Here is a 22,804-nt window from a genome sequence, read left to right as displayed (position 1 = left end):
ATGGTCACTGCCCGAAGCTCTAAGTCTTTCACTCCCCACAGCTAACCCCCACCCTCACCTTTACTGAAACTGAAGAGAACCAACTCAGGCATTCCAAAGCTGCCCTTCACTCATACTGTGTCCACAGCTTTCTCCCATGGTAGAAGACATGTCCTTCCACAATGCCAAAGCTAACCCTTCCAGTTGTACACTTGATCCTATTTTCTTTCCTCCATGGTTGCCTCACCCTGTAATGAAGCTACCACTCTTCCTCCCCAGCTCAGACTCACTCTCTCTGTAGATATGCACAAAGACATCCTAGAAAGTCTGTCTTCAAGTCAGAGGTTTGATTTTTGGCCTGATTTTTCTCACTCCATTTGTTACCAGTGTTCTTGAAAGGATTCTTCATTTATTTACTAAATATTTATTGTGTTCATCCTACTTTGTGGCAAGCATCATGCTAGATGTTAGAGAGATAATAAAGACATGGTTACCCTTCTGGTAAAGGAAAGAGGGACCTCTCTCCAAAAAAATATACAGAAACCTACCACTTATACTAAGTGCTATTAAGAAACAAGGGGCTGAAATAGAAAGTAACTGAAGACCCTGTTATAGACAGGGTGTGTAGGGAAGACCACTCTGATGACAGAGTATTTTGGATAAGACTTGAAGAATGAGAAGGAGCTCTAGGAAGGGTGGGGAGAAGAGTAGTTCTGGCTGAAGAAACAGGATATAGGATATGCAAAGGTCCTGTGGTAGAAATAACCTGGCCTATTTGAGGAGTTGAAAGTACATTGTGGTCAAAGTACAGTGAGCAAGGGTGAAATCAGAGTGATCTTGGAGAGGTAGGTGGAGACCAGATCAGGTAGGCCATAGTTAGGGTCTTAGAGTTTATTCTGAATTCAATGAGTAGCTGTTAAAGGCTTTTTAAAGGGGAGTAACAAAATAATTCCCCTCACGGATATAGGGAGAAGGAACTGGAGGGAATGAATCAAGAACAAAAGCAGAGAGAGCAATTGAGAAATTGCTGCAGCAGCCTGGCCTGTCACCATGGCAGGGAAGACAGTGAGCAGGGGATGAATTGGCAGTATCTTTGGGAGTTAGAACCCATGGGACTTGATAGACTCAGGGAGGGAGTGAGGGAAACAAGCACCGAGGCTTCTGACATGAGCATCTGGGTGGATGGTGGTGCCCTCGATTAGGCTGTGAGGGGATGCATTTGGGGGAATGACAGGTTTGGAGAGAATAAGTTTTCTGTTTTAAACATTTTTTTAAGAGTTTATTTATTTATTTGACAGAGATCACAAGTAGGCAGAGAGGCAGGCAGAGAGTGAGAGGGAAGCAGGCTCCCCGCTGAGCAGAGAACCAGATGCGGGGCTCAATCCCAGGACGCTGAGATCATGACCTGAGCCGAAGGCAGAGGCTTTAACCCACTGAGCCACCCAGGCACCCCTGTTTTAAACGTGTTAAGTTTAAATGACTATGTGCCATCCAGATAGAAATATCAACTGCACATAGGTGAATCTGGAGCTCAGAAGAATCTGGCCTGGGAGTATAAATTTAGTGTGCACCATAAAAATGGTATTTACATTCATGAGAACACTAAAATCAACTGGGAGGAGAGAAAAAAAGAGAGAATAGAAGAGGAAAGAAAGAAAAAAAAAAGAGGAAAGAAAGTGAGAGAAGAACAGAATTTTTTGAAAGAGAAAACTCAGAACCAAACCTTAAGAATCCAATAGTCAGAGGTTGACTTGTGTGGGAGATGCCACGTAAGAGGAGCCACCAAAGATATCAAGAGAAAACCCATGGAAGTGAGGAGAAGAAAAACCTGGGGAGGGCTCAGAAGCTGAGTTGGAAGTTTCTAAAAGGTCTGGCATCATGGAGCATTGTTTCCTATCATTTCTACCTCTCAAACGTAACCCTGCTGTCAAAGGTCCAGTAGGAGGATAAAACCAAAGCAACCACTTTCTTAGGCATCAGTAGCCATCTGTCTCCATACCCAGTATGTTTTCTCAGTCCTCATTGTCCTGGTTTTCTATGAGACTGTGATACCAGGGATCCGCTTTATGAAACTCTGTCTTCTCCATTGAGTTTCCATTTATATAACCCATTTCTAGTTCCCTTACTTTTCAAAATATTTATTCTTCTCTGATTTTCCTTTCCCCTCCATCTCTTCTATGTCTGTTTCCTGAGATGCCCATGGACCTCTTCTTTGCAGCCTTCGCAGTCTCATTTATTCACAAATCTTCAACAATCCTGTGCCTGATTCCAAAACTCAAATCTCCTGCCGAACCCAATCTCTCTCTTTCAAGACTTGAGCTCTCGATCTCAATTTCCTCCTCGACATTTCTAGATCAGAGTCCTGCTAACATTTCAAAAACACTTATTTGCAAAACCAAACTCTCTGTCTTTGCTTCAAAGTCTTCCATTTCCCATTATCATATTTCTATTTATGGCTCAACCATCTTCTCCTTGAAATGTCTAAGTCCTTGTTGACTTAGTCTTCCCTTTCATCCCAGAGAATTAACAAATGCATTTCTATTGAACTTGCTAACACATCTCTTTACTTTGCACTCCCATACCGTCCCAATTCACTTGTCGCATTGTTGTACCAGGTCATGCAGAACCTTGTGGGCCCTGGAGAGGAGACAGGACTTTGTTCTAAGATGCATGGGAAGATTCCCAGAAGTCTGATCATGGCAGAGACGTGATCCAAATATTGTTTTTCAGAGACACTCCCTGATCTAAGCTATAGTATATCTAGTTAATCTCCCCTTCCACTCATCCTCTTCAGACCCACCATGCTCCAGCCCAACTGAGCAACTTACACCTTCTAGAACCTACCCTATTTGTCCTCACTACTGGGCAGCTGGTCACCTCTTTTCCCTCCCTAGATCACCTTCTTTATCATTTCTGCCTCTCAAAATATTGCTTCTCCTTCAAAACCTATGTTTGCTAACATCTCCCCAGTAAAACCTCCTTGGCACCCCCCAAGCTGGTGATGATCAATCTGTTCTTTGAGTCCCCAAAACAGATTATATATGCATCCGTCATACCTGTCTTGCCCTATTTTGTGTTTTAATGATTTGTGTGTGACATGTCTCCCCTCTTGCGCCGTAAATATCTTAGGACTAGAACTGTGTACCTCTCATTTTTGTTCCACTACAAATCATAACACGTACCTTGCACATGCCAGACCTCCAGGAAATGCCTGCCAAGATAATAAATAGACAGCCTCAATTAACATAAGTTATTGTTTTGTGTACTGATCCAGTCCTAAATCCATGGTGCTATCATTTCTGTATCACTGATGGTTATCCGCTTATTTAAATAACCTTTCTTTGAATGCACTGAGAAAAGATGGAAAATTGTGTTATAAGGAAGGAACAAGTATGTAGGTTATTCCCTTCCTTAAACAAAGAGAAGCTCTGTTATGCGTCACGGAAAATTAAAGCACAGTAATAAAATGGGCCAACAAGGCTTGTTGAATAATGATTTAGTGGAAATGTTGCTTTGCCTCCTGTTCATGGGCTCTAACTTTCTTCTCAAGTACTTAAGCTGCACGTTCTATTTATTTTGTTTTTAGATTACATTGACAACGATTGGTTATGGAGACAAAACTCCCCTGACTTGGCTGGGAAGATTGCTTTCTGCAGGCTTTGCGCTCCTTGGCATTTCTTTCTTTGCACTTCCTGCCGTGAGTATCTTGGCAAAAATAAAGCGACTTAAATTAAATCTTAGAGGTTTATTAGCGTGAGCTTTCACAAATTGGAATGCCCGGGAACATATCTATATTGCTTACAAATATAATTGTATTGATAACATGTTGACTCTTCCACATACATCTAGTTGGAAAATTTATGAAATATGGTCTTCCCTTGGAGATGCTCAACCTGGAAGTTCTATACCTGCTGGGTCTTTATGTCCAAATAATAATTCAGATGGCATCACCTCTCGGTCAGTGTGCTACTAATGCATTTAAAATATGTGTAAAGATTTAAAAATATCTTCTTTTTAAACTGATCTCTCCATTTTGGCTTATAATGTGTGCTGCTGAAGAGATGGGTGTGGCAAGTGGAGCATTTACCTCTCCAGATCCATTTGAGTGAGAAGCCGACAACCTGAAAGGGTTTCTGTATGTCAGATGATTTGTTCTTTCTGTCATCGTCATTGATTTTTCCTAATGAACAGCTTCTGCATCTTATCAGAATGAAGAGCACACTTATCTTCTCCCAAGCTTCGGATTATTTTCTCCTTAACAGATGAAGTTTGCTTTCTGATTATACCTTCCTGTTTCTTTACTGGCTGTTGGTAAAATATTACGATTTGCCTCTATCCCCAGACTTTCACTGTTGTTCACTCCACCTCTCCTAGGGGAAGAGAGCCATCAAAAGGAGCGTGACAGTAGTGGCCTCAGTCATTAAGGAACAATATTAAGGAACAATATTGTTTTATGAACAATATTGTTCCTATTAAGGAACAATAGCCTCAGTCTTGCTCCAGACAGACGCTGAGTTGTGTCACAGCCTCTGCCGAGCGACCCCAGAGTACCCCTTCAGAGGAAGCCAAGGGACTAGGGATTTTCACACCCCAGCCTTTAGCTCACAGGGCTCCTCCTCTGTCCATGAATGAGTGCAGAGGTTGCCCATGTCGTTTCCGTGGCGGGAGCTCAGCTCTGGACTGACCAGCTGCTTCTGCCCCAGACCATACAAGACCACAGAGAAGACACTGAAAAGACTGTGCATACGCGTGAGCATTAGATCTTAGCTTGAATGTAAAGCCATGTGCTACTACAGCACAAACACTGCTAATGCGACGGTGTTCATTTGCTAGGGCTGCTATAAAAGTATCACAGACTGGGTGGCTTAAACAACAAAAATCTATTATCTCACAGTTCTGGAGTCAAGAAGTCCAAAATCGAGGAGGTGATAGAGCTGGTTCCTTCTGAAGGCCATGAGAGAAGGAACTGTTCCAGACTTATTCCCTTGGCTCACGGATGGCAGTCTTCACCCTCTGTCTTCACATTGTCTTCCCTCTGTACCTGCCCATGTCCAAATTTCCTCTCATAAGGACACCGGGGATACTATATTAGGTTCCATCCTAATGACCTCCTTGTGACTTGATTACTTCTGTAAAGACCTTATCTCCAAGTAAGGTTACATTCTAAGGTGCTGGGAATTAGGAACATATGAATTTTGGAGGGATACCGTTTAAGCTTGGGTATGTTTCCTCATCTATGATAGAGGAAGAATTATGGCACCCAGAGAAATTTTGTGAAGACCAATGTGGTAATATAAGTGAAATGCTTGTCACGAAGAAAACTTTCATGAAGTGTTTCTTCCATTTTCTGTAGGAATCTAGATATATTGTTTCCTGTTGTGAAGTGAAAAATAAGGGAGAGTCAAAAAAAATACCTCACTTATCCAGAATCAACTTCTCTGGCAAGTTCAACAATCCAGTTCAGAGCAGAGAGTCATTAAATAATCAAATTCCCTACATGAAAATACTTTTAGGAGCAATAAAACACATTCTTGGGCTTTTTTTTTTTTTAACCAATATACCTGCTGATTTTGTTTTTATGCTTATCCTGAGAACACATACAAAACAACCTCTGTGATCCCGTGAAAAGCTACAGAGGGAGGCAACTTCTGGGCTATTAAAATCAACAGCAGTGTGCGTGCTGTCCTCATGGGAGAGCCTCTTGAGACCTAAATCATAACCTGTTCTTAATTTAGAGAAAATTCTGATAAGCTGAGCTACATAGTTTCACAATTCTCTGAAGATTATAAACAGCAAAGGCAGAGAGGTAGACTGAGCAAACACTGTAACAGGAGGAGATGGTAGAAGACTAACAACAAAGGAGGGGGGAATATCTGTAAGGGGTAAGCAGACACAAGTGTTCAAAGTGTGGAAGGACCTGGGGCCAATTAGCATTAGGGTCGACCCCCTCCCAGAAGCTGGCTACAACCAGCACAGCCAAATACCAGTCCCCATAATGAAACCCTGAGCTATCACAAGAAGGTTAAATCTGTCATTCTATTAGGTTAAAGATCAGACACGAAGCAGGTGCTCTTGGGAATGTTTCCCGATAAAGTGATTACAATGTTCATATATGCAAATTAAATTAATATATGTGGGAAGTGTGAAAAACTTGCTTGCCTAGAACGGAACATTCCCTCACAATGCCAAGAGAAACTGGCTTTACCACGGTGTTTTACTGCAACCTCACTATCAGGGGCTGAGTTCTTACTTATTGAATGAAAGACCAAATGGTCCATATATACCCTTAAAAAAGGAAAAACAAGGTGGCTGGAAATGCTATTTTGTTTTAAGTACCTGCCCACGCAACAGTGCTATGTGATCAAGATTTAGACGAGTACGATTTGCTAGGAATGTTAGAGGTAAGTCGTGAGCCATCCTGCTTGGGGTTCCTCCCACCCAGGAAACCCAAGGACCAAGAACGAGAAGAGCCTTTCCCCGTCTTTCGTCTAAGCAGAAGGACTCTCCTGAACATCACTGAGGCACACAGGCCACCCTTCCCAAACTCCCTGGATAGGTCGCTTTCCTTGAGCCCCAGAGCCTCCCAGAGCTATGGACAGGCAGAGGCACTGTACTCCTCACCGTCGTCCTCACAGACAGACTTCTCTCCCCTTTCAGATGCTCCTTCCTTCCTGCTGCGGGTATCGCTCGGTCCAGTCCATCTGCCTGCGCCAGATGCACAGTGCGGTCCTTAAATCTAGGAGGCGAAAAGGGAAAAATATTTAAAATATTTACCAAGACACATTTTCTCTCTACTTACTGTTTATGTAGCACTTCTCAACAGAGCACTAAAGCTCTGTTAAAATGTAAAACCTAAAAATGTAAGTCACAAGATCTTAGACAATGAATTAAAACCAAACTCGGTTTCTAAGAATTTTCATCATATTGATGTTGGGTATTTGAAGGGACCGCACATGAATTATATACGTATATATCATAGATATCTCTCATGAGCTAAATATATAAAACATAATGGACTTTATTTTAGCAGGCTTCTAGTTAGGTTCACTGAGCTGTGCACTTAAAGAGGTGGAAGAAAATTGGAATGGAGCCATAATGAGACAATGAGCAGAGCTGGTTTAATAACTTTTGTAACGTACAGTCTGGCACAAGAGATATGTAGTAAACATTTGCCAACTACTAATATATGTTTCTAAGCAATGCCAGTATGATTTTTAGCACATTTTAGTTTGTTTGGCAAATGCTGATTTCGTGCTATGTAGGGCCTATCTTTATTTTCCAGAAGGGATCTAACTTTAAGCCTCATTTTCACATAAAAAGTGCCCCAAAATGGTAGCTATTGCTGTTAATTTAATGTCTACAAAATCTGAATTATGCTCCGTGAATGGATTATAGACGCTATGTATGTAATGTACCCCCACACAATACGTACAACAAGCATGTTATATAAACTCTAATGTTTTATACTCTTTCACATGTTTATACTTCATGAAAAATAACATTAAAAGGAAAATAAATCTTTCCTAAGTGATTTCAAATAGCAGGACAAAATTTTGGAGTTATAAATGACTAGAGTTGGGAGGTCATTTTTATAACCTCTAGATGGATGGAAATGTTGTTTAAATCGACAAACAAGATGACACAGACCAGGTTTTTATGTTTGCACAAAGTTTGGTTGATGCCGCCTCAACCTATTGAAGATCTCAGATGGCATGAGACAGTAACGGAAAAGACAGATGGAAAACAGAACCTATGACGTAATTTCTAACTTCACAGTACAGTCATTCATCCTAATTAATAATGGAGTTGATTCTTGCTCATTAATAGCAAACAGTATTATCATAGAACTGTATTTTAAACATAATTGCATTACTAATTATCTGGTTTTTGTCACAGATATACTCAGAATTGTGACATCTAAGATAAGAAGGAAGGTTAAAGGTGACCTAGAGTCCATAAATATCTTCCCCTAGTTGTCACCCAGCTGAGACCTCACACCTCCTATCGATGAAAACCCCACCATCCGCCCCAGTATCCTAGACCATCTTTGACCTACTTTAAAAATATAAAGAGAAGAAAAACAACCATTCCCTATCTACAATAAATACTGACTCAGTGCTTCTAAGACATCCATCTCTAGCCTAAGGGTCAGACTCCTTGAAGTTTAATAAAAAGGTAATAATTTATAGCAAGCAACTAAAACCACAGACTTGAAAGCAGGGGAGCTCCATGTCCCACGCCAATAAATTGGAGACTTACAGACAAAGCCCAGAGACTGAATTTCACAAGCCCCAAAAGCCAACCCAAGGCTGAAACAAAGCATCTCGATTCCATGGATGTTAGACCAAAGCAAACTGAAAAGACGGAGGCATTTCAAAGAGCCAGGATTTGGGCAGCTCCAAGTGATAAGCAGAAAGAAGCTAACCAGCTTCTAATAAACCAGTACTAATATAAACATAGGAGAGACAACCCGCCTCACTAACCTCAAAATCTCAATAGGTGAGCTGAAACCAAAAAGGTAAGGAGTGTTACACGTGTGAGATCAAAACTCAGGGAAGCAGGACTGTGCTTTGCAATAACCCACGCTCTTGTCTTTATTATATAAACAAGCAAAATGGAAAACTTTCTGTCTTCAAAACTGAGTGGCTAGCTGTCTCCCCCACCCCTTTCATTTTACTTTGGTAGATGTAGAATTATAGCATCATGGAGAATGAAGCGGGGGCAGATTTTAAATATACCCCCACCATTTCAAGAGTGGGAAAATATAAAATTTCATAGTATCATCAAAGTGCTAGAAAAACTCTCATGTCCACAGTAGCAGACATTAATTGTCCCAGATTTTAAACCCACCTCTGTCCAGAACCAGAATTCCTACCCTCTAAATTCCATCATGTCCCCTAATTCCAAATGGATACAAGCATTTACTCTAACTTAAGCATAAAGAAGTGTTATGGAGAAAGCCACACCAAAAAAACATTTTCAAAATTACAGTTTTTATTTATGATTGTGCTACCCCTTACCACACTATAAGAAATCATAAATGGCTAAAGAGCAAAAGTTGTCACCTTTCTTGCAGTCTTGCCTCAAAACTTGCCATTGCCAATGGTGTTATAACAGAGGTAAATAGTATTTGTTTTAATAAGTAATATGTTTACGAACAGGTTGCACAGTGTTCGTCTTTTCTCAGACTCATTTTAGGGTGTTGTTTTTTTTTTTTAATATTTGTCTTACTTAATAGTCCTTTTGAAAAAAAATTTTAAGTACTATTTTTGTATTTTGTTCCAGGGCATTCTTGGCTCAGGTTTTGCATTAAAAGTACAAGAACAGCACCGCCAGAAACACTTCGAGAAAAGAAGAAACCCAGCTGCCAACCTCATTCAGGTAAATGTCAGTGTAATAGGTTGAGGGCAACATCTGTCTCTGTGAGTGCTTGCTGGGTCGTTTTCGGTCTTTGTGCTTCACTGCTTAGTAGAGCTACTGATCTATTTTGTTCATAAAAATGAGATTGGAACTTAATGTACAGTCTTAGATTTGGGTAGACATTCCACCCCCTCCCCCAGCAAGAAAAATATATGTCTTCAGTAAATGGCCCATGCGTTGCTCAAATTTATTAACCATGCCAGCGAGGACCTGCAGAGGTTAGCAGTTGTGTCGGGCCTGGAATGACCTCATGTATCTTATGGGTGACTTGATGAAACATTATTGATCATTAAGGATGGAGCAGAACCCGCCATTGTTCCCTGCATTGCGATTCCTTTCACCAGGCAGAAGTGGGCCGCTGTTCTGAAGAACAGCGTATTTGTTTCGGATGTCAAGGTTTATTACCCGTGGGATTGCTTTTAATGCCACCTAGAGCAATAACTTGAAATAGTTCATTCCATTTTAAGAGCTGGTGGGATTATGGAATATGTCAATGTTTGAGAATATGAACTAATAAGCGTATGATTTGAAGCTACCTCATCATATAAGGCTGTTTAATGTTTCATTTTCTTTTCAATAACTCTGGGTTGGCTTCAGCATTAAAAACAAATGCTTCTCCTGTTGCCATCCATATCTTTTGAGAATAGAACCACCCTAAAACCAGGTTGCTTAAGAATCACAAGGTATATTTTTCTCTAAATCCATGCCGTGAAGCTGATATTTAATTACGGAGACAATAATTCTACAAAATGAGATTTCTTCCCTTCCTGACACGCAGTGGGAGACACAGAACTTCTAAACTGTTGGGGTTTGGTGTGGCGATCTGAGACGTTAGGAGATTTGTCTTCATGAGGTAGTGACAAGCACACTGTGTTATTTTAGACTGTAGGTTTAAGTGGGTGTGTTGGTGAGGGATGACCACTGCACAGGCCTACCTTTAGCTTTTGTCTGTGGCTGTAATTCGCAGGTCCTCCAACAGAAATGGAGTAGGGGAAAAAGCAGGGGAGGGTGGTTCAGTTACATGAAAGACATCGTTTTGTATGTAATGATGAAATAAGTGTTAATTTTTTAAGTCAAACTACTCTACGACTACCGACAGACCATTGGGCATGCTTTCTAATGCAAACCATCTCTTTTTTTTTAAAGAGCATTAAAGAGAAATGTTGTTCTCTTAAAGAAAGAGATTCGTAAGTAGTAGAAGTTTCAGATCTGAAGCCAAGTGATAATCACCATAATGGAAAGAGGTGTCACACACTTGAGTATGCACACAAGACACGTGAGGCCCAGAGCTCCTAGCCTTTCATCCTCTGGTGCTTCTTAACCACTTATGAAGTGTTGCCACACTTTCAGTGAATTTTTCGTCTTACTATTTTTATCTTTGAATTATCTTTCCTTCTCGTCTTTTAATTCTAGAAGTGTTTTCCAACTTGCGAGTGCACAAATTATTCTCTGGGTTCCTTACATCCATCCGGGCACCATGCCCTATCTATATATGAAACCATCATATATCTTACCCTTATCAGGACTCCTTGCTCCCAGGAGAATGGAGATATTGTTATCACAAGTCAAATTCACATGTATTTAAAATCCTTACTGAAGTATTTATTAGTTTTTCTATTGTATAATTTCTCAGACAACATACACTCAAAATATAACCACTTCTAGGCACAGATCTTTGATACTTCTGGATATATCAAAAAACATTTTGGAGTATCAGCTGTTCTGTTAGAAAGTGAGCCCTTTGAGGCATTTCTCATGCATGTATCCCTTGCGATGACACAGAACTCTGCCAACAGCTACATATGGTTATTTGAACTTATAAATTCAATTCCTCAGTGGCACTAGCCATATCTCAAGGGGTCAGTAGTAATATGATAGATACTAGCTACCATATTGTACAAGAAAGATATACCGAATATTGGAGGAACTTCCCTGATCTAACTTATCAACTACTAAATTGTGCAAAAATAATTTCCAATTGAACGTGAAAACATATTGCTACTCTTGTAGCAAATCATTGGACCTGAGGTGTTTATATGTCCACAGCCGAAGCCAGACAAGGCCTTCCTCTCAGGTAACCCGTAAAAGGTGAGAGGCTGACTGAACAGTTTTGCTTAGAGATCTAGAATTTCATTTTATGGAACTGAGTTATGTAATATATACTGTGACCAATAATTAAACTCATATAAATAAGCTTTTGCATAGCAAAAGAAACCATCAACAAAATGAAAAAGCAACCTACTTAGAATGGGAGAAGATATTTACAAATGATATATTCAATAAGGAGGTAATATCCAAAATATATAAGAACTTACACAACTCAACACCAAAAAAAAAAAAAAATCCTATTAAAAATTTAGCAGAGGACCTGAATAGTTTTCCAAAGAAGACATACAGATGACCAACAAACACATGAAAAGACACTCAACATCGCTCATCATTGGAATGCAAACCAAAACCACAATGAGAAATCCTTCCTCACACCTGTCAGAATGACTAAAATCAAAAACAAAGAAATAACACGTTGGCGAGGATGTGGAGAAAAAGGAACCCTTGTGCGCTGTTGGGAATGCAAACTGGTGAAACCACTGTGGAGAACAGTATGGAGGTTCCTCAAAAAGTTAAAAATAGAGGGGCACGTGGGTGGCTCAGTTAAATTAAGCCTCTGCCTTCAGCTCAGGTCATGATCTCAGGGTCCTGGGATCAAGCCCCACATCGGGCTCTCTGCTCAGCAGGGAGCCTGCTTCCCCCTCTCCCTCTGCCTGCCTCTCTGCCTACTTGTGATCTCTCTCTCTGCAAATAAATAAATAAAATCTTGAAGAAAAATAGCATATGATCCAGTAATTCCACTACTGGGTATTTACCCAAAGAAAACAAAAACACTAATCCGAAAAGATATGTGCACTCCTATGCTTATTGCAGCATTATTTACAATAGCCAATATATGAAAGCAACCCAAATTGCCCATCAATAGATGAATGGATAAAGAAGATGTGGTATACTTATATGATGGAATATTACTCACCCATAAAAAAGAGTGGCATCTTGCCATTCGTGACAACAAGAATGGACCTAGAGTGTATTACGCTAGTGAAATAAGTCAGACAAAGACAATACCATATGATTCCACTTATATGTAGAATCTAAAAAATAAAACAAATGAACAAACAGACAAAGCAGAAATGGACCCATAAATACAGAGAACAAACTGATTGTTGCCAGAGGGGAGGGAGCTAAGAGATTGGACAAAATGGGTGAAGGTCAGTGGGAGGTACATGCTTCCATTTATAGAATGAATAAGCCATGGGGATGAAAGATACAGCATATGACATATAGTCAATGGTACTGTGATAGCATTATATGGTGACAGGTGGGAGCTGCACTTGTGGGGAACACAGTGTAATGTATAGAATTGTCAAATCACTCTGTTGCACACTTGAAACTAATGTAACAGTGTGTGTCAACTATGCTTCAATAAAAAATAATAATTAAGTTCATGCAAGTATAGGTAATATTTGGGAAATCATTAATTTTTCTTTTACTTAAAACTCCAGCTTGTGTATTATGCTGAACAAAAATAGTATAAAATGAAAGGCTTAAAATGTTCAAGAATACCTTTACAATCTAATCATAGTTTCATTAATCAAAGAGTCTACACATTTGAAAGGAAATTGTTCTCCCCCATCCAAATGCAATTGATTTTTTACTAGATATAGCAATACTAATATAATTATTAAATGTTTTCATTGTTCTTCCTTGCTGTAATCCTTCGCCAGAATTCAGAATTTTAAGCTTTGATTATACAGTGCAGCAAATCATTTTTAAGGATGCAGTAGATTGAAAAGCAATCCTCACTTGCTGATCCATTTATTTTCTCACCCAATAAACTTTCCTTGATTTGCTGAGCACACAAAGCTCAAGACCAAGAGTAATGTCATTTGTTTTAGGTCAAAGCCACTGTCTTTCTCAAAGGGCACTGAAGGAGACTAGACTTAACTGCAGTGATCAGTTCACATATATACAAATATAAAATCATTATGCTGTACGCCTGAAACCAATGTTATATACCAATTATATTTCGATTAAAAATTAACAAATTTTTTTAAAAAGGCAGTGAGAGGCCCAAATTGCTTTGTCATTTGGTTGGTGAGACAATTAAATTAACCAGCCTTTCTGGGTTTTAGAGAAAAGTTAAAAACCCCAGCAGCTTTCAGCAAATTTAGCTATGTCAATATCTTTGCATGATTTATTTAAATTAACTTTTCATTTCGAGTGGAGTGCTCTGGGAAAAGAAAGCAGCTTGAATACCTGCCCAAATGTCACAACTTTTATTAATAATGCCCAAGACTTGCAAAGTATTTTTCAGTTTGCTGGGTGTTTCTAATACGGGATGTCACTTGATCTCCAGGCCAAGCCTAGGAAGAGCTAGGACTCAGTCCCTGGGGTCTGAATCATAATGCATTACTCCTCTCAGATAGCAACAGTTGTGTCCTCATATATGCGTCACTGAAGTCTTGGGGCTAGCATTGAAAGGTACTTCAAAAATGCCATGTTAGGGGGTTTGCTTTGAGAAAAATTGGACCAGCTCAGGGTGGAGCCAAGATGCTTGCTGGAAACAGAAACAGGGGAATTAAGTGAAAATTTGTGAAGTGGATGCTGACAGACAGGCTTATTTTCCTGAAGGGAAGAGATTAGAAGAGATTGCTGTGGGGATGTTATGTGGCCCAAAAGAAAAAAAAAATTATATATTGAGACTTTGGCTTCCACCAGTTTACCCTGAAGTAAGGCCAGCAGTCAATATACTCAAACCTTATTCAGAGCTTATATAATCTTTTTTAGAGCTTTATCCATACATGAGAACAGCCTGACAGAAAGTTTCCTAGATATGTAAAACATGACGGCTGAGGGGGGGGGAAGGAAGGAAGAAAGAAAAGAAGAGAAAAGAAAGGAAAGAAAAAGGAAAGAAAATGGAACAGAGCTAAAGCTGTGAAAACCTCCTGGAAATTAGAAGGAAAAGATAGAGATAGAAAATAAGATTAAAAATATATATATATAGGAAACTTGGAGGACACTACCAGGAGATCAGATATCCAACTAATACCTCAAAAAGAGCACAGGGAAATTAAGGGAGGATTTTAGCAAAGAAATTTTACATGATGATTCTCCAGAACGGAGTGGTCACAATAAAAGGGTTTACCAAGTGCCCAGCACTGCAAACAAAAGAGCACTTGCAAAAAAGGAACCCTTACATGTCTTCTGGGCAGGATGTATCCAAAGTCTCAAGAATTAAGATGGCATTAGCTTTCTCATTAGTAACCCTAAAATAAAAGACAATGCAGCAATACTTTCAAAATTTGGGATGCCTGGAAGGCTCAGTTGGTTAAGCATCTGCCTTCAGCTCAGGTCCTGATCCAGGGTCCTGGGATGGAATCTTGCGTCAGGCTCCTTGCCCAGTGGGGAGCCTGCTTCTCCCTCTGTCCGCTGCTTCCCCCGCTTGTGCGCACTCTCTTTCTCTTTCTTTGAAAAATAAATAAAATAATTTTTAAAAATATTTTCAAAATTTTGGGGTGGGAAATTATTTCCAACCTAAAATTCTACACTCAGCCATAACTATTCACTGAGTGTAAAAATAGCATAAAGACATTTTTAGACATGTAAGATCTCAAAACTTTACCTACCATTTACCTTTATTCAAGAAGTTCCTTGGGGGTTGTGTGTGTGTGTGTGTGTGTGCGCGCGTGTGTGTGTCTCACATCTTCTTTGTCCATTCATCCATTAATAGGACACTTAGATTGTTTCCACATTTAGGGTGCTGTGGATAGTGTGGAGGTGAACACGGGAGTGCAGATAGCTCTTTGATATTCTGTTTTCATTTCCTTTGGATATAAACCCAGAAGTGGAATTGCTGGATCATAATGGTAGTTCTACTTTTTATTCTTTGAAGAACTGCCGTCTTGTTTTCCACAGTAGTATATGTATACAATGGAATGTTATTTCGACCATGTGAAACGTGGAAATTCTACAACTGGTAACAACATAGACGGACTCTGAAGGCATTATGCTAAGTGAAATAGCCAGACAGGAAAAGACAAATACTGTGTGGTCTCACTTATATATGGAATCTAAATTTTTTTAAAGTCCAACTTCTAGAAACAGAGTAAAAAGTGGTTGCCAGGAGCTGGAGGGTTGGGGAAATAGAGTCAAAGGGTAAAAACTCAACTATAAGATGAATAAGGTCTGAGGATCTAATGTACAACATAGTGATGATATTTGATAACACTGTATTATATCATTGAAATCTGCTAACAGAGTAGAAATTAACTGTTTTCACAAAAAAAAAACAACAAAGATAAAGGCATGGGGGGTAATATATACATATATCAAATCACCATGATTTACACTTCGCTTGTCTTACAGTTTTATGTCAGTTATACCTAAATAAAGCTGAATTTTTTTTTAAAAAGGAAGCTACTTGGATAGAATTATTCTCCTAAAACAAGAAGCTAAACCAAGAAAGAGACATAGGATCCAAGAAAGAAGAGATCCTACCCCGGAACGAGTCAAGGGAATCTCCAGGATGATAGGAAGGGAAGTCCCAGAACAAAAGCTCCAGCAGGCCTCAGGAGGCTGGAGAACTCCAGGAAAAAAATCTCCAAGGAAATAAAAAAATGAAACTGACAGATTTCGTGATGTACTTGACAAGTGGAGTTTTAGAGTTCTGTTAGTTGGGAAATGTATTCACAAGAGGTACACAAGAGGTATAAAAGCAAACCGAGAAATTGAACTAGGGCAATAATTGCTCTAAGACAAAACAAAACTCTATATATAGGAAAGTAAAAGAAGTCCTGGTACACCCCATTGCTGAACGAGGAACAGTAGTTACACAGTGCAAATGCTAAAGAGCAGCTTAATTAAAAATTGTTGTTTGGCTAAGAGGAGAAGAAGAGGATGCATGAGTGAACTGCCATCATTTTTCATGGCGGGAAGCTAATTGGTAATGCCTAAAATTGAAATATCAAGAAATACAAGTTTGAGGACAATCCTTAAAAATAAGAATTCTTAAAAATAGAAACAATAGCTCTAAGAGCTGAAGGGGGTTTAACTCTAAGGAACAAAAATTAATGAGAAGCAAGGTGGGGAAAGGGATTGCTGGTTTTCACCCTAAATCTTTTTGTTCTCTGACTTCTTAAAGTCTATACCTTGAAAATAATCAGTTCCATGTTAATTATACTTTTGGAAGGTGACCTGAAACTAAAATTTCCAGAAAGGGTCAAATGTGCCACAGCTGTAATACTCCAGACAATACAAAGTAAATACTCCCTTTAAAAACTTAATTATACTGATATTTTACTTATAATTATAGACCAAAGTTTGAATTTGCTGGGCAGCCTAAAGTACCAGGGTCACCTGATAAATGATAAATTTGGCTTTCATTTAGTTTCTTATTGGCCTATCCTTTGGAGTACATATGCTATGTCAATTAAATCCTTCTGGAGCATTATTCTTCTCTTGCCAGCCACTGTGTGATTTTGGCCTTAAATATAGGAATATCAGCTACTTGATCATATGGTTGTGGCCTTGAGGTTCAGGTACTGGAAGCAATTAGTTGAGAGTGCAAGCTAAGGACGGGACAAAGTTATTAAGATTGTAAGACTAATGAAGTTGCTCTTTCCACTTCCATCTTTACTGTTAACTAGTATCAGCTGCACTACAGATGCCACTTGCTCCTTCCGTATCTTCCATTTATAAGACATTTTTAGGAGAAGAGTAATAAAGGGAATAAGAGCTTAGCTCCTGAGATCAACTTGATAGAAAAAGAGCAAGACATCAGGTCTCATTTTTAAAATCTTCAACTTTCTAAAAGAGGCCTCTTTCATCCCTAGTTCTTTGTAACATGGGCAGGTAATGTCTTGATCCCATTTTTTGTTGTATTGTTTGGGATTTTTTTTCACTGGTATCTAATAATGCACAGACTTGCTGGGTTCTTCTAAGTTCTGCACAGGTCTTGCTTTCAACGCATCTGGGTTCACATCTGTATGATGCCTACTGTGAAAATTGTTTAATTGGAACAGCCATGTGGGCCATCAGAGCACTGGAGGTTCCCTGGGCCTCATAACATAAGTAACTGCGGTAATAAACCAATGTGTTTTCATCGATTACTCTAGGTTACTCTGGAAATTGTGTTTAAACATTATTTGCAAAAATGAACATTTCAAGATGATATGATAATTGTTTTACTCTCTTTAAGATGCCAAGATGCTTAGCATAAGTTTTCACAGATTTGCAGGCTAAATCAACAGTGAGCCATGTAAGCAAAGCTCCAGGCAAGGAACCCTGCTTCAGTTATTTAAGCCTTTCTTAATAATATATTTTTTTAATACCCTCAGGTCTTTTCCTACTTTTCTTTATATCACTTACTGAACATTTTACTGAAGTATAATGTGCATACAGAATAGAACACATATCTAAAGAGAACTGAGCACTCCTGTGTAACCAGCACCCAGATAAAGAAATAGAACATGACCAGTACCTCCTATGTATCCTTTCTCAATCACTGTCCCCCAAGGGACACCACTGTGCTGCCTTCCAACAGCATAGATGAGATGGAATCACACAGCCTGTCCTCTTCTGTGTCTTGTCTCCTTCACTCAACATGATTCATATAAAGTTCATCATTCAAAGTTTGAGTGTGCTTCTCTAGTGACGGTTGGGCATGGTTCTAGTGATGGTTGGGCATGGTTCTAATGTACTCTTACTGTAGACTGTTCCACTATGTTAATGTACCACATTACCTATTTATTCTTCTATGGGTAGGTGTTTGAGCATTTCCAGCTTTGGTTTATTAAAAGCAGTGCAGTTTTGCACATTATAGTATGTATCTTTTGAAAAACATATATAAGCACATCTATTGAGTATGTATGTAGGAATGTGGAGCTGGATCATAAGGTATGTCTACACATTCAGTTGTAATCGATAGTGCCAAACAGTTTCCCAGAGTTGTCGGGTCAACTTTTAACTCCTTTTGTTCAGGGCTTATTTATTTAATGATATTCTCAAGAAGAGGCATATTAGTAGATCACTGTTTTTTTCATTGGAAGTTTCAAAATCATGAATGATGATTATTCAGTAGGGATATGACCCATTTAAATGAATCTGTCACAGAAAGTAGAATGCTTTGATTTATGAATTATAACAAAAAAATTTTCTCTCGGGATATTGGAGTAAACACTTGGTCATTAGAAATGTTTGCAGACTTATTACAAAGAGAAAAAATTCGCTAACATCTATATAGAAAGTAAGTTCGGGCAATCTCTCAAATGGACAGTTCGGAGGGAAACTTCCAGGAACAGTCATTATGTAGTAAGCAAAGGACAACAGAGGGATTCTAAGACCAAGAACCAGGCAATCTGAGATAATGTCTCAAATCTACCAACCTTGTGTAAACCTCTTAATTTATCTGAGCCTTTCTTTTTCTCTTCTACAAAATAAAAGTCTGAATCCACATTCTGAATGTAAGGATTACATGAAGATACATTGTATTATATATGTCAGTGGTAATTATATAAAACAGAGAGAGCTTATTTTTTTTTTAATTTTATTTATTTATTTGACAGGAAGAGAGAGAGAGCACAAGCAGGCAGAGGGAGAGGGAGAAGCAGGCTCCCTGCAGAGTAAGGAGCCTGACATGGGGCTTGATCCCAGGACCCTGAGATCATGACCTAAGCTGAAGGCAGTTGCTTAACCAACTGAGTCACCCAGGAGCCCCTAGAGAGAGAGCTTATGTTTTACATCAAAAACTTGGAACATACGGGACACCTGGGTGGCTCAGTCAGTTAAGCGTCTGCTCGGGTCATGATCCCAGGGTTCTGGGATCTAGTTCCACATCAGGCTCCTTGCTTGGTGGGGAGCCTGCTTCTCCCTCAGCCTGATGCTCCCCCTGCTTGTTCTCTCTCTCTGACAAATAAATAAATAAAATCTTTTTTTTTTTTAATTACAAAATTACATAACATATTCTTAGACCATGACATTAAATTTTTAACTTTCCAATTATATTCCTAGAGAATATATTTTCCCTGACTTGTTTTAGCCCTGCTTTTTGTGATCAGCTGTCCCCATTTTTAGCATTAGAAGTATTACACAGTCCAACGTCAGGGAATTACACTAATTCATATACGTTAACGACCCTGGTGGTCATTAGTTTACTAACTGGTTTACTATTAGTTTACTGGTCGCATTGCCAGTTGTCAGTAGTGCTTTGCCACTATCTTAGCAAATCGTGACTAAAGATGTGCAGTGCGTTCCCGGAATGCATGCTCTTGCTCAGATAGTTTACCTCAGATAATACCGTCTCTTTTCCTAGCCAATTCACAGATTGCTTTATGTCATACTTTTTGGTACTTTTATAGTCTGGTGTGAGTTGTTCTGAAAACCAATTCCACTGATGTGGCAGAATGTGTTTAACGGCCGGCTGAAAATGCCAAAGTCGTCGTCTTCACCGTCTGGGCATTGATCGGGGCCAAGTATGACAAAGATAAGATTCTGAATATATATTACCTTAATAATCCCCCTTTTCATTTTATTCTATTTTCTCCTCTCTTTTGTTTCTCTTTTTTTATGTCCCCACATATGCCACATGCAGTGCGTTTGGCGTAGTTACGCAGCTGATGAGAAGTCTGTTTCTATTGCCACCTGGAAGCCACACTTGAAGGCCTTGCACACCTGCAGCCCTACCAAGTAGGTATCAGTGTGACAGCTGTTGCTGTCATCGAGCCTCTTCATGTTCAGAAAACAAACCACACACACACACACACACGAACACACTCACGCACACACGCACATGTTGATTTTTGTCTTATTCTCTGTTGCCCTTTGAGAGATTCAAACCTGTTCAGTAGCAACTCGGGCACAAAACTAAATGGACTCAGCATCGTTCCTCACCATTCACAGACTGAGCTTAAAGATTAAAGAAATTCAAACTTTTATAGAGCTTGGTTGCTACTGTTTTATGCTTATTTTCTAATAAATCATTTCCTAAAGCCCACCGAAATTCTAAAAGTAAACCACCATGGTTCTTGGAAAACAGTAATTGTTTAAACTCCATCCATCACCTGACCCTAAGCGGGGAGCCCTTTGAGAGCAATGCATCTTTGCACAAAGCCCCTCAATGTCATTTCTCATCTGGATCCTCTCAGAGGATGGGTCCTGGAGCTTTTCACTTGCTGAGCAAGCTAGTATCCATAGCAAAAGAGTCCTAAAAGGATTACAGCATAAAGTGAAGCAATGGGGCCAGCCAGATTAAAATTTGAAATTAGCATTCAAAGTTGGAAAGTAATATGGCCTTCCATACACATTTCATTGGCCCAAACAAATCGTCTGGCCAGGCCTCAATTCAAAGGGGACAGGAAAGTCCTCCCATGTGCCTGGAAAGAGAAGAGAACCAGAAAAATTATGAACAGCGCTCATGGTTACCACAATGATCTTTAACTTTAAAAAAAAAAATCCTTAGTCCTGGAATCCTGGACTCCAGTTCAACTAACAGAACATACTTAATCAAAATCACTGTCTCATTAAAGAAATCTTCATCAAAACAACCAAAGCATGTAAGCCAAAGGAAAGGCTTTCTGTGTGTCACCCGGCTTGATTGCTATGGTCATTTCCTCAGGTTCTTCAAAAGTTACCAAAGTGCTTATTTACTTAGTACTTTAGAACACCTGCTGTTCCCCTTCATAGTCCAACAAAACCTTAATCCTACTAGTGGCTTCATGGGATTCAAGGCATCCCACTACTGGGATTCAATCAGAGAAACGTCTTTCTTACTTGATGCGGAAGAGAAACCAGCTGGGGAACCCTTCATGACTTATTGCCTGGAACTGAAGTCTCAGAGGAGATTTGTGCTGCTTCAGAGCACACGCTGTTAGGAAGCCATACATCTGTCATTAACTGTCAGAATCTGTTACATTGCTTCCCTGATCCTCCCCGGGCCCCATCTACAAAGTGAAGGACGAGAGGTGAGCAAGAGAACTTCTAAGCTCTGACAGGACATGTCTCCTAAAAGTTGGGGTCAAAAGTTCCTCAGCACCTGTAATAGAGATATTCATAGAACCCCGGGTCTTCAGAAGGGATGGAACCTTAGCAAGGAATGAAGCATGGATACTGTCAAATGAAGGCATGCATGAGAAGTCTCTTTTCGTGTAGATCTTAAAATTGAGTTTACTTTCCTTTATGGAGTATGAGACTCCTTCAGAGTTGTGGTAATAAAAAAAAAAATCTTGGGGGTAATGAATCAGAAATGGGAATTGTACAGAAATTGCATTTCTTGTACTCATGAAGGTTTCTAGGTATATATGTAAGAGGAAGACTAGTAGAAGAAACAAAAAGAAGGTTCTTGAGTGACAGAAGAGAGTGGGCTATTATCATGTGATAATTCGGCTTTCCGCTTCCTGAAGTTTTTAGATTAAAGTCATTCTGGAGCCTGGAAAAATTATTGAATAATAAGTCAAATTCTTCCAGTGCATAAACTATTATTTTACTTCATGATTTCTCTTATTTCCGCTGAAATTGGAGAGGGGAAGGAAGGAATTTATATATTCATGTTGTTCCACCCTGGCTGTCAGCCATCCTCCTCATTGTCTTTTCCCAGCATCCCCCCCCCCTTTAACTGCTGAGTCTCGACCCCATTTACTGAATATCAGGTACTTGTCCTGAATGACACGGCCATCCCTGGCAAAGTTCATGGGAACCTGAATATCCTAACATTTCTCCCTGTTACTGTTCCAAATTGTGTGGTTCTTAATCTTTATTATTGTTGTTGGTTTTGTTAAACCACAAAAAAAAAAAAAAATTCAGTGCAAAGAAAAAAAAATCAAAATTTTGCCTTCAAATTCAATGTATTCACAGACTCCTTGAAGCCAAGTTCAGAACATTTGCTTTAGAAAGCGAACCTGCTTTAATCAAGTTTGTAGATCTGTGAGGGATATTTTTACATTTATAATTAACTGGCTTTACTGAGTGCAGAGTGATGTAATAAGAAATGGACCAAAACTTCTTTTTATTTATACAGTGTATTTTGTATAACATTCAGAGTTTAAGAACTTCTGAAGAAATGATTCATTCATTCATTTGTGCATTCATTAAATAACTATTCAGTAAGCACCTGTTATTTTGCAAGGCACTGTTCCAGGCACTAGAAGTGTAGCAGTAAAAGGGGGAAAAAAAAAAATGGCTTTAGGAAATGTATATTCAAGGGACACTGGGAAGAGAAAATAAATAAATAAATAAATAAATATATAAATGTCATAGAGTAGGCTAAAGAGAACAGTAAAGTAGGGAAGGAATTGGGGGGATATTAGGGATTATAATTTCAAATAGGTGGTCAGGAAAGAGATCATATTATCTATAGCATCAC

General features: G+C 39.2%; 1 protein-coding gene across 5 annotated transcripts in view; it reads left to right on the top strand.

Moving 5' to 3' along the window:
• The window catches only part of LOC111152345 (potassium voltage-gated channel subfamily Q member 5), a 530,797-nt gene that overhangs the window by 438,209 nt on the left and 69,784 nt on the right, over nt 1–22,804 (top strand). For all 5 annotated transcript variants that reach the window (XM_022510852.1, XM_022510851.1, XM_022510853.1 and 2 more), the window contains exons 6-8: nt 3,566–3,676; nt 9,265–9,360; nt 20,039–20,133. In XM_022510852.1, the coding sequence (XP_022366560.1) occupies nt 3,566–3,676; nt 9,265–9,360; nt 20,039–20,133 (302 nt within the window). The remainder of the gene's footprint in view (nt 1–3,565; nt 3,677–9,264; nt 9,361–20,038; nt 20,134–22,804) is intronic.

Source organism: Enhydra lutris, unplaced genomic scaffold, assembly GCF_002288905.1.
Source record: "Enhydra lutris kenyoni isolate GAN:26980312 unplaced genomic scaffold, ASM228890v2 scaffoldscaffold28, whole genome shotgun sequence".
NCBI lineage: Eukaryota > Metazoa > Chordata > Mammalia > Carnivora > Mustelidae > Enhydra > Enhydra lutris.
Note: the sequence above shows the minus strand (reverse complement) of the source record. Positions and strands in the feature narration are given on the sequence as shown.